Here is a 13043-nt window from a genome sequence, read left to right on the forward strand (position 1 = left end):
CTGCTCTTGTTTGGTTGGCCAGATACGTTTTATGATTCAGTATGTACAAACAGGTTCAGTTATATTAAGAAGAACAAGAAAAACAATAGCACAGAACACTTAAAAAGTATGAGTAGAAGTAAATAAAGCCATAAAAAAGAGCAAAAGAATTTTGTGTTTTAGAAATAGGGCAATTGAATGGAAATAAAATTTAGGTGGGATGACAAATGGACTGCCGATTCGCTATCACCCATTTTACACTACCACACAAAGTCAAGATCTACCCCAATTTCTATTTACTTAGCGGAAGTATGTGTCGGTGCAGGCTCGATGGGCCGAAATGGCCTCTATCTGCACTGTGGGGTTTCTGTGATTCTGTGATTAGTAGCTGTACAGAGCAATCGTTTGTGTGAAGAATTTGCTTCATTGTGTTAATACTGTCATCTGGTGGTCATTCTGGGACTTGCAGACTAACTCTAACTGCAGTGAACCTATGAATACAAACCTTTAGAATGCTACAGAGAGGTTAAGGAACGCAAAGAGGGTCTTATTTATCACACAAGATATTTCATAGAAACATAGAAACATAGAAGATAGGAGCAGGAGTAGGCCACTCGGCCCCTCGAGCCTGCTCCGCCATTCAATGAGATCATGGCTGATCATCCAAATTCAGTACCCGGTCCCTGCCTTCTCCCCATATCCCTTGATCCCTTTAGCCTTAAGAAATATATCTAACTCCTTCTTGAATATATTTAATGAATTGGCCTCCACTGCCTTCTGTGGTAGAGAATTCCACAGGTTCACCACTCTCTGGGTGAAGAAATTCCTCCTCATCTCTGGCCTAAATGGCTTACCCCCTTATCCTTAGACTGTGACCCCTGGTTCTGGACTCCCCGACCATTGGGAACATCCTTCCTGCATCTAGTCTGTCTAGTCCTGTTAGAATTTTATAAGTTTCAATGAGATCCCCTCTCATTCTTCTAATCTCCAGCGAGTATAAGCGACCCAATCTCTCCTCATACGTCATTCCTGCCATCCCAGGTATCAGTCTGGTGAATCTTCGCTGCACTCCCCCCATGGCAAGAACATCCTTCCTCAGATAAGGCGACCAAAACTGCACACAATACTTAAGGTGTGGTCTCACCAAGGCCCTGTACAACTGCAGCAAGCCATTCTTGTTCCTGTACTCGAACCCTCTCGCTACGAAAGCCAACATACCATTTGCCTTCTTAACCACCTGCTGCACCTGCATGCTTACCTTCAGTGACTGGTGCACAAGGACACCCAGGTCTCTTTGCACTTCCCCTTCTTCCAATCTATTGCCGTTCAGATAATAATCTGCCTTCCTGTTTTTGCCACCAATGTGGATAACCTCACATTTATCCACATTATACTGCATCTGCCATGCTTCTGCCCAATCACCCAACCTGTCCAAATCATACTGGAGTTTCTCGGCATCCTCCTCACAGCACACACGCCCACCAAGCTTTGTGTCGTCTGCAATTTCCTTGGATTTAGTGTCATTGTCCACTCTTTTTAGTGTATCTTGCATCCTCTATACGCCAAAATGTACCTTTACCACCAAATATCTAGATAAATGTAGTGAGACTCGGGATGAACAGAGAACCCTTGTCAATCTACTGCACCTTACTAGAATATATCCTGTGCCACCACTTGATTTCCTTGCAGATGGTTCTCAGCCCCAGGACATCGCTGCAGGAGTTCCTCAGGGCAACCATCTTCAGTTGCTTCATCAATGACCTTTCCTCCATCATAAGGTCAGAAGTGGGGATGTTTGCTTATGATTGCAGTGTTCAGTCCCATTCGCAATTCCTCAGAAAATGAAGCAGTCCATGCCCGCATGCAAGACCTGGACAACATTCAAGCTTGGGCTGATAATGGTAAGTAACATGTGCGCCACACAAGTGCCAGGCAATGACCATCTCCAACAAGAGAATGTCCCTTTGTAACTTTTAGCTCCCATCTACACAGCTTATTCTGCCTCCTAACTTAGCGTCATCTGCAAACTTGGATAATTATATTTCTTCATCTAGGTCATTAATATATGTGGTGAAAACTGAGATCCCTGGGGAACCACGTGTCACATCCCACTAATCAGAACATTCCCTTTATCCCTATTCTCTATCTCCTAACTCCCAACCCATGTCAAAAGGTCACTTTCAATTCCGTGCGCTTTCTTTTTTGCTAATAATCTCTTGTGTGGGACCTTATCAATTGCTTTTTGGCACCATCCAATGACTCTCCTATCTGCCATGCGAGCGACCTCCTCAAAACACTCAACTAGATTAGTCAGATATGACCTACCCTTCACAAATCCATGCTGACTCACGTTGATCAGCCCATACTTGTCCAAGTGCTCAGTCACTCTTAATCACTGATGGTAGATTCCAGTAATTTCCCCATAACTGATGTTAAACTGCCTGGTTTCTACCTGCCCCTCTTTTAAATAATGAAATGACATTTACAATTTACCAGCCCGAAGGCACAATTCTTGAATGTGGAGCTTTGGAAAATTATGACTAACACATCTGCAATTTCCTCACTTGCTTCATTTAATACTCTGGGATGGAAACCATCAGATCTTCGAAATTTGTCTTTCTTACATCCCATTATTTTCTCCATAACAATTTGTTTACTTTTATTAAATCTACTAAGTTCTTTCCCTTGACTTATTTTTAGGTCCTCCTTCCTCCACTGTGAAAATGGATAGAGTACTCATTTATCAAGGAAGAAGAGGACTGGGTTCCTGAAGACACATCATAAGTCGACCTTAATCTTGCAGACACCAGCTCAGGAATTGGCAAGCATAGTTTTGAGGGTCAGTTAGAGGGGCCTGCACTGTGAAATCCACCCAACACATGTGCTGGAGCAAGGGCAGGGAGAAAGGACAGTCAAGGAAGTTGTTCATCGGAGGGAAAGATCACATCCTAGCCCTGTTGCAAAGGGCACAGATGTTGATTTCATTTCAAAGGTACTGAGGGTGGCATTGGCTTCATGGGAGAGGCACCTGCTGTCCTCACTAAGGATGACAGCATGCCTGCTCCCCTGCCTGCCTCTGAGCCTGTGCTCATGTTGGTGCCAGATGGTCTAGAAATTCCTGGCCGTCACCGAGATGCTGCAGTCTCGATCCAGGCCCTTTGCAGCTAGAGTTTCTCGAGGTCGCCCACCATGGCCATCTGAAGTGCCCTCAGTGGATGATCAGCAACCTCCCATGATGGCCATGGTGGGCGGTTTAGGCACCCAATGATAGGTTCCTTTCAAAATATCGCTGGCCTCTTAATCGGTGCTGAGGCAGTAAGGCTACCATCGCCATTTTGTGGCTGTTACTGCCCGTTAATGCTAGACGATAGAAGTGAAAATTGACCCCATTGTGTGTAAATTTTGCCCACTCTATAACTAGGTTACTGATATTTTTGGGGCATATTTTCCGCTCTCCTGCCTCCAATCTCCCAACCCAGCCTCCGACCCCGTTTCCAAACTCCGCTCACTCTTCTTTCGTGATGCACTGGCCCGATCTTCATTTGCTCTTCGCTGACTGGCTGTTCGTGCCATGCCGGCTTGATGTTAATGAGGCCCGAAGCCCAATATCGGTGGTACCTCGAGTATCACCATTCAGGTGCAGGGACCTTAATCTACGCCCCCAGTGTGACCAAAAATGGGTGTGCCAGAATTTCTACCCCATTATTTTTAATCTATTTTAATGCTGGCAAGAAGTTGAGTGCCCAAATGCCCCTTGTTTCTTTGTTAGGATTAAAATTTTACTGATATTTTAATGCCAATGAGTAGTTAGTTAGAGTCTCCTCAGCCTTGTGGCACTGCTATCTGTCCAGAGCAAGGTATTTGACTGCAGAGTATCATGTCTTACATCCAGCAGTTCATGATTCTCCACAGTTTTTGTTTATATTTGCAAGCCTGTTACAGACTCATCTCTGGATTGTTTCTGTGGAGCGGTCATTAGCCTGACTCACAATCCCTACCAGGACCACCGCTGGACTGCTTTTAGTCTGGCTCCTACCTTTCGACTGGCTCTACCAGAAGTTATATGCTTGTCAGCATTGCTCCCAGGTCATATGGAGCATTCAACATCAAGGTGCAGTCCCTAGCGAAGGCAGTGAGTAGAGCTGTATGCAAACCTGTAAGCATGTATACCCAGAGCTCAGTTCTTCCTGGCCAGAGAACAATAAAGAATTGTCTCTGCATCACTAACCAGGTACTGCTAACAAACCTTGGAGTATAATGGCAGCTGTATGAGTCTGTGAATGAGTTGAAATAAAAATGGGCATTTTGGAGAATAGCAGTTCCTCCTGACAGCATTGGTCTCATCCTGCAGCATGGAAGTCTCCAAGCGTTTTGTCTTCATAGGTGCGTAGCACAGCATCTTGCATGGCATGTACAAAGTTGAAATCAAAGTTCACATTAACTTGCAATAATCTCAAATTATTAATACAATCAGATCCTGTTTTTCTGGTTTAGGATTTATCCACATTAAAGTGGCAACAGCAGTAAGTCCTTTTCAAATCTCTAGCCCAACAAAATTCAAACAAGACAGACCAACAAACAAAAAAATCAAATTGAACAGAGTTGCCCAAATTACCAGGATTTACATGTGGTCCACGGTTGTGGTTTGGATACTCCTGCTATAGCACACCAAGAACAATGTCCAGAAGCACAGAATGATTATTCTCATTTAACACATTTAATAGTGCATTTGACGGTTATAACTGTACAGACATACAAAGATATAAACACTTTCTTGGTTCTTTATGCCTTAGCTTTTAGAGAGTAAAATATTTACAATTTAAAAGAAAAACTCGAGGTACAAAAAAGTATAATTGAGGTATAAATATGTGAATATTTAAATAATTAATAACATGCGTTATCCCTATTTGGCAGTATGCAGCTAGACATGTATATGCGTTTAATATACAATGGTATATACAGTGACATCAAATTCTACAAATACCAATGAAATTCTTGTAACAAACACACAGAAAGATAAGCTAGCGTTTTAAAGTGAAGGGACAACACTGATATAATTACTGATAAAACTGTTCTCATTGCCACACATTTCACTAAAAGCTCTTTACATAACACTGAATGGTAAATATTTTAAACAATATTAGATAAATCCTTCTTTTAATTTCTGCTCATTAAGGGCTCCAGCACCCACATATTAAAAAGGGTCATTGAATTCCCAATGGCAGTATTTGTATTAACTACATTCCATTTAAAGCCTCAAACAAACAGCAATGTTACAGTAAAACCTGTACGAAAGACCACCTTCTCTGAGAGGACCACTTGGCAACTAGCATCCTGTGATTGTTAACAAAACCTCATGATTGTCAAGTGAGGATGAAAAGCAAATTAAAAACAAAAACAGAAGCAAAAAAAAACTTAAAAGTTATCTTTAATATGTCAGAATGATTTCACTAACAGAGAGTTGGGGATCTTCCATTGCACACCATTACAAATATTATCCGATACCATGAATAGCAAATACTGGATGGGAATTGAGGAATGTTTGGTTCTATTATGAAAAGTACTGAAGACCCAATAACGCACATGTGAGTGTGTTATTTAGAGGTCAGTCACACAAGTGCGATACAGCCACATCTCAGTCCCCACTCTCTTGTGCTTTACACTACAGGTGCACCTTCAGAAACAGTTTTAAAGTGGACATTTTGTGTGTGTGTAATGCTATAGTTCTGATCCCATGAAAAAGGCAGTGCCCATGCCTTACAATCAAAGAAAAACTCACTGATCTTACACCCACACTTGTGATGAATATAGCAAAATATTAATATGATGTATTAAGACATGAGCCCTGAAAATCAGGGCCATTCAGACAGATTTCCCACAGTAATGTTGGCAGTACTCCGCCAGAACGCGAGATCCCTCCTTGTGCCTAAGTTTCTGAGGTGGCCTTGTGGGGGTGGAGCCTCTGCTTGTCCTTTACCAGATCATCATTGTAAGTGGGGATTCCGAACATTGGAGTTCCTGTGGCCCCAGCCTTCTTTGGGATCTGGCGTGTAGTTGATGCGGGTCAGACCAGGCATACCGGCTTATCTACCGGTGGTTGTGGGGCCCACCTTGGAGTCCAGGTCAGAATCTTGACTTGGACTGCAAAATTTTGGCAGACAGTTTTTAGTCATTTTTTAATCTATTTCCTCTCAGGACATGGACAGTGTTGGCAAGGCTGCATTTGTTGTCCATTCCTAGTTCCGGCGAGATGGTGGTGATTGAATTCTTGAATAGGGATTGTTTGTCGGCCATTTCGAGTCAAATATGTGGTGTGGGACTGGAATCACATGTAGGCCAGACTGGGTAGGGGTGGCAAGTTCTCTTCCCTTAAAGCCATAAGTGAACTAGTTGGGTTTTTACCACAATCAGTAGCATCCATGGTCATTTTGTGCCTTGTGCTAGCCTGAGTATTACTAGATTTATTAAATTCAATTTCCATAACTTGCCATGATGGGATTTGAACTCATGACTTTAGGATTGCTGGTCCAGTGCAATAACCACAATGTTACCGCACCCTTTTATAAAGTGGCCCCCCTTGCAATGAGGGCCACCGATACCTTATTTTCAGGGAGAACCTTTGGCCTGAGGCCAATGGCGGGGGCCCCAGATGCGCCCCAATGGCATGGGCGGCCACCACTATCATGATAATTAAGGAATCTCCCCCTGACCCACGAACTTTAGTGAGGTCAGCTGCAACATCCCAAGGTGCTTCACAGGAGTATTAAAAGACAAAAAATTTGGTGGGCTGCATCTTACTCTAAAACGATTTTAGTATGACTCATGTAAGTAGCATGCCAACACCTAAAAAGGCTAACATTACCACAATATATAAGTGCGACTTATTAAGATCAGTCGCACCAGGTCCGCTATAACTTTCTCCATATAAGCCCAGAATTTTCTGTTTCACAGCAATTTCTATTATTGTTTTTAGAAGATACAACACTTCTTACTCCATGATAACAGCAGTTTTGCAATGTTATGCCCCCGCCTTGGAGAGAATAAACTCCACGCTGATTGTTAAAAATGTAGCACAGTGTGGTTGTGGGTTGTATATATAAATGTTTTGTAGCATTAAATGCCATCAGTTGACTGTTTAAAAGATATGTTTCTGTCCCTATACACTTTCAGGGCCACATAAGGCCCTCATCTAGTGGGTAATACAAAGTATATGGTATGGTTCATCAAAAAACTCAGCCCTTCTACATTGAAGATATAGCTGGAGTCCATCTGTGTGATCAAGCAACATTTAGAGGGAACATCAAAGTTGCTACTTTGTTCCAACCAAACCGTCTCCTTATCCCTGGCAGTAGAAAATGGACTGTGTTGTTGGTAGGCAGAACTGCCAACAGCGGTAACGCGTTAGAATCCACCATGAAGAAAAATCCAAGTCCTGGTGGGAAAAAAGTGGCCCTAAAGTGGTCTTCAATGTTTTTCACTTAAATACTATATTGACAGGTTTAACTGTACTGGACACTCATCGATTGACGGACATCATTCTGCCATGCCAGTGCTTTCCGAGCAAGCAGTGTACCAGACACCGTCCCTTACCCAATCTCTCACATTTCAGCTCCTCAGATACACACGCTCAAGCACACACTCCTCCAGATGCACCATGCTAAATGGATAAGTGAACCAAGCAAGCACAACAGAAATGCACAACTCTGGAAAATACAACAATGCTCCATAAACTATGAAGATATAGAATGAAATATAAAAAATAGCAAATCACGTGAACACACCAGGATATTCTTTTACATATACATGATTTATATTACACAAAATGCTTGATGCTTCATAGAAGCAATTGTGGCCCCTAAACAAGCAAGTGCAATACACGTTTGCACTTCATTTTTTTCAAAGGACCATTAATCCCAACCAAGTATTCCAGTAAAGGCCTATATGGCAGCCCTCATGTATGAATTAAGCAGCTTTTTAAAAGTATATCGCTACAGTCATAATTAAGAATTCTATTAAAAATAAAATAATTAATTCAAGGTCTGATCTGTGCAGGCCTCCATTATAAACGTGTAATTCAGGTCCACCACAGTTTCCTTACAAATATATACGGCTGTTCTTTGAAGCACCGTGCTTCAGAGTTAACATACTAGCTCATTGGAAGTAGTCTCCTAATGCTTGGTTTCTTGACTGTCGGAGCCGGGAATATTAAAAGAGTCTCGTATTCTAACAATTTCTGCTGCGCACAAGTGTCCAAATGCTTTATTGTACCATTCTGGCATCCGTCCCCTGAAACAAATGATAGAAAATGTTATTTAAAATTTGCTATACTGATTTAAAAATCTAAACAACACATATTTGATTTAAAAAACTATATTGTGCTGATAAAACACTATAATAGAAGTCATAAGACTGTTCCAGAGCCATATCGTTGTAGTTTAAGGTAGCCCAGACTCTGACAGCAGGGTTGTTATGTAAATGAGGTTTCACTAGTGCCTCTATGGAGGCCCAGCTCAATAGTGGTTCCCGCCTGGCCCTGTTGCAGATGCACCACTGCTGCTGGCAAATGTAAGCAGGTGCTGCTGCCACAGCTGAATGTTGCAAGCCACAATTTTGTTCTGGCTCTGGGCAGGCTGAGTTCGCCAGAACAGGCCAGCAATGCAGCTTTGCAACAGGATTTACATGGAAGCAAAATCTGTTAGGTTGACTCAATACATTATTATTATTATTGTAATTCACCGCTGGATTTTTTTGCTACTCTTGATGCCACCACAAGCAATATGGATAGTCCTCTGGGCACTTCTAATAGATTGTACTTCTACTTAAACCATACTAGGGTTCATTGAAAATTGGTGCTGTTCTTGTCCAAACGCTTTATGTGCTTGGATCAATTTGCTATCTGCGCTATATGATTAAAAAATTTGGGACAGTTAAGCATGTAAACCATTTAAGTTATGCACAGTGTGTGTCTTAACATTTTCGCATTCATATAGGGGCACATTTTCCAACCAGCGTGGAACCTATATGAACTTTTAGCTCAGTCACACTAAATTCCTCACTGCATTTTAATATGGGAGGGAATCTGTTTCAATAAATGTGTTAAAAAAAGTGCACAGAGAGATTTAGTATGAGCCGTCTAAAGTGTTTATACAGCACTGGTTGAAAATATACCTCCATATTACTAACTAATACTATGCAAAAAACACCCGTCAATCAATACCTTGTGTCTATCCTACACAAATACGTCAGCTTAGATTTTCCTGGCCCGCAGGGTTCTATCAGATATCGTGAGGTAAGAGCATTAGCTCGGACTCCTCCAACCACTGGTGTCCCATTGTGCTCCACCGAGGTGGCCACCAGCACACAGCTCCCCTTGGGCAAGTGTGTCCTCCATGTCCTGAAAAAAACCCATAAAATACATTTGAAATGTAGATTCTGCATTAATGTTATAAACAGAAGAAATACAAGGTAAAATCAAATATGCAAGAAAACCGTATTTCTATAAACATTTCTATAAACCTATTTCTACAAACTTTTTTCCTATTTTCCCTCCTCTTCTCCTGAAAGAACAGACGCATTCTGCAGCACAGCAGCTCACCAGTAAGCCACACAAGTACCCATTCTTCATGTGGGAGCCTAGACAGGCTTTTCAACTGTGTGGAAGATCGTAGCTGATCCTAATATTGTCTTTCACCTAACTGCTGCATATGTGCACTTTCTGGAGGATGCCATTGGACAGTAACGAAAACTTTAGCTGATTGTTTTCCTGTTCCCTAGCCCAGGGAAATAGAGTCAAATTGCGGTGCCTACTGCCACCTAGCTGAGACCAGCTAACTCATACACACCAGGGCTCAAACCTGGCAACTTCCTGTTTTGTATCGGAGAAGCTTTTTCAACAATGCAGTCAGCGCAAGGCAATACTGGCTAATCTGAAGCTTCTTTTTTTTTTACCATGCAGATGATACTTAGAAGAGTTTTAAAATGTTTACCTCAGGAGCACATAATCTCTGGTCGGATGCGGGGCCATGCTGCTTTGCACATAATGATAAATATCTGTTTGACTATTCAAACTTTCAATGACCTTTGAACTAAGAAGGTCATCATCCCAGAGTTGACGGTCCCGCAGTATCCGCCAGAGAACATCTTCTGGGGCAACAGGAATCTCAATGCAAATCTTCCACAATTTTAGAGGTGGTCCGTCACAAACCTGGTCAAAAAAATTGCAGTTTCAATCTTTTTATTCTTCACAGATGCAGCCAAAATAACTAGTTCTTTTTAATGTATTTGCATAAAAATGACTGCTAAACATACTGTCCTTGAAATTCGGTAGGAGACTAAAATTCTACTGGCATGCGGCAGGCAGGTGCCAAAGACGGGCCCCAAGTGGCACTTGCGCTGCCTGTTCTATGCAAATGAGGTGTCCTCCGATCGACTCCGCAAACTCCAGCAGGGGTCAGTATTGAAAAGCACCTGCAGGCGCAATCCTGGCGCAAACATTGGGATTTTTCCCTGTGGAATTCCAGAGTCATCTTTCATTCCTGGATGAAAATGGCCAATTCACCTCAAATATGCATTGACATTTCCAGTACTCTTTTCACCATTGAAATGATTTTCACTGTCCATCCATCTTTTTTTTTTAAAACACAGCTCTGACACACACTGTATTCGCACACTCAGTTCACACTGACAAAGGTCTATTGCTATTGTAGTCTTCCCCTTTAATCAATAGTAAGTACCTTTTTGTAGGCTAGCTCTGCTGACTCTGATGTTGAACAGTTGACCCAGCCTTTAAACTTGTCTTTGGCCTCCTTCAGCAGAGTGTCAATGTAATTCTGCAGATGAGCCCGGTAATCAGAAGATTCACCCTTGTTTGTTTGGCCCAGCTCCTCCAAACTGACTGGCTGCAAATCCTGCTCCATGTAGGAGTTACGGCAATGGCTCATCATTTCCTCTGGAATCTAAAGAATAAAAATATCACCACACTTATTATACTGTCAACAAATATAGCTGCTTCTATATTATGGCTATTTTAATTCGGTCCTGGACAATTAGCATCTATGAGTCGGCTCCCAGTGTTTTACACTGATTAATCTGGCTCCCTTATCCTGGCGGCAGACTCAAATTAGTCGACATCAAAAACTGGGTCTACAAATCTGCTGTCAGGATAAGAAAGCTAGATTTAGCACTGTAATTGCAACAAGCCAGCTCCTGAATCCAAATTAAATGTTGCCAATATAAAAGCAGCTTATGACATGCAGATTTGACTGCAACAGGCACCTTCTAGGGTGCAGTTACACTATAAATTTAGTGTCAGCCTTGGCCCAGTGGTAGCACTCTAGCTTCTGAGTCAGAAGGTTATGAGTTTAAGCCCCACTCTGTGGCACATAATCTAGGTTGACACTTTAGTGCAGTACTGAGGGAGTGCTGCACTGTCGGAGCTGCTGTTTCGGGTGAGACATTAAACTGAGGCCACGTCTGCCCTCTCAGGTGGATATAAAAGAGCCCACATCACTAATTAAAGGGAGTTTTCCCAGTGCCCTGGTCAACATTTATCTCTTAACCAACACCCAAAACAGTTAACCAACACCCAAAACAGATTATCTGGTCACTTATCTCATTCCTGTTTGTGGGACCTTGCTGTGCATAAATTGGCTGCTGGATTGTGTAAATTACAACAGCAACTAATTCATTGGCTATGAAAAGCTTTGGGACACATGGAGGTCGCAAAAGGTGCTATATAAATGCAAGCTCTTTCTTTCTTAAATCAGTATAAACTAATCCAAAGTTCAAAAGAGTGCATTTAGCTAGGTTTGTTGATGTATATTGAATGATTCTGGACTAACTATTTACTCAGGAATTTCTGCACAGTTTTTGTTAATTCCCATATATGCTCTTACCTTAAAAGTGATATTTATCGCAGTCTAAAGTAAGTTTAAGTTCAAACAATAGGGAAGATTGGTAAGGCCTTGCATGGGATCAGGGGGCAGGAAGGCCTGTATCTGTGTTCCTGGCCACTGGCATCAAGACTTTCTGACTGCTTTTGGAGTGTCATGAGTGAGGGGGCGCGGGTAACAGTCCTATTGCTGCTGGATGCTTTTGGGACCCCTGCAACCTCATGCCAGCTTTTGGGGACACCTCTCCACTTTTTTTAAATTATTTTTTTCCTGGAATGTGGGCATCACTGGCAAAGCCAGCATTTATTGCCCATCCCTAATTGCCCTTGAGAAGGTGGTGAGCTGCCTTCTTGAACCGCTGCAGTCCATGTGGTGAAGGTACTCCCACAGTGCTGTTAGGGAGGGAGTTCCAGGATTTTGACCCAGCGACGATGAAAGCACAGTGATATATTTCAACAAGTCAGGATGATGTGTAACTTGGATTGGAACTTGCAGGTAATGGTGTTCTCATGCACCTGCTACCCTTGTCCTTCTAGGTGGTAGAGGTCGCAGGTTTGGGAGGTGCTGTCGAAGAAGCCTTGGCGAGTTGCTGCAGTGCATCTTGTAGACGATACACACTGCAGCCACGGTGCACCGGTGGTGGAGGGAGTGAATGTTTTGTCCTGGATGGTGTCGAGCTTCTTGAGTGTTGTTGGAGCCGGGCAAGTGGAGAATATTCCATCACACTCCTGACCTGTGCCCTGTAGATGGTGGAAAGGCTTTGGAGAGTCAGGAGGTGAGACACTTGCCACAGAATACCCAGCCTCTGACCTGTACTTGTAGCCACAATATTTATGTGGCTGGTCCAATTAAGTTTCTGGTCAATGGTGACCCACAGGACCTCTCCGTTTGGCCACCCCATGGTGATACAAGGTGGGAGGAGAGCTGGGAACACCCCGTCCTGTCATATATGGCATGGTTATGCTGAGATTGCACCTACTGCGGCTGTACGACCAGTCCCATCTATTATGGGAAACGCCTAGGCAGCATAGATGGGGAGACCAGGCTCAATTGGTCTCCAGTATGATAGCAACATTTTTTCTCAATTGTCTCTGCCTGCATCTCCTCTTCGCTGTGCCCCCAACCTCAGTGAAGAGCAAATTCTAACATGTCATGTTTGCAAACACTTGGCTA

The 13043-nt window shown here is 42.7% G+C and overlaps 1 protein-coding gene across 1 annotated transcript in view; it reads right to left on the minus strand.

Moving 5' to 3' along the window:
- Positions 1-4674: 4674 nt before the first annotated feature.
- dlc1 (DLC1 Rho GTPase activating protein) overlaps positions 4675-13043 on the minus strand; it is a 60964-nt gene continuing 52595 nt past the window's right edge. Inside the window, exons 11-14 of the mRNA XM_085970495.1 lie at positions 10713-10934; positions 9966-10183; positions 9197-9373; positions 4675-8265 (exon numbers count right to left, since the gene is read on the minus strand). Coding sequence (XP_085826621.1) covers positions 8148-8265; positions 9197-9373; positions 9966-10183; positions 10713-10934 — 735 coding nt within the window. The 3' untranslated portion in view covers positions 4675-8147. The remainder of the gene's footprint in view (positions 8266-9196; positions 9374-9965; positions 10184-10712; positions 10935-13043) is intronic.

The sequence above is a fragment of the Somniosus microcephalus genome, chromosome 2 (genome assembly GCF_052327205.1).
Source record: "Somniosus microcephalus isolate GS21.2 chromosome 2, FLI_Smic_1.0, whole genome shotgun sequence".
NCBI classification, from domain to species: domain Eukaryota; kingdom Metazoa; phylum Chordata; class Chondrichthyes; order Squaliformes; family Somniosidae; genus Somniosus; species Somniosus microcephalus.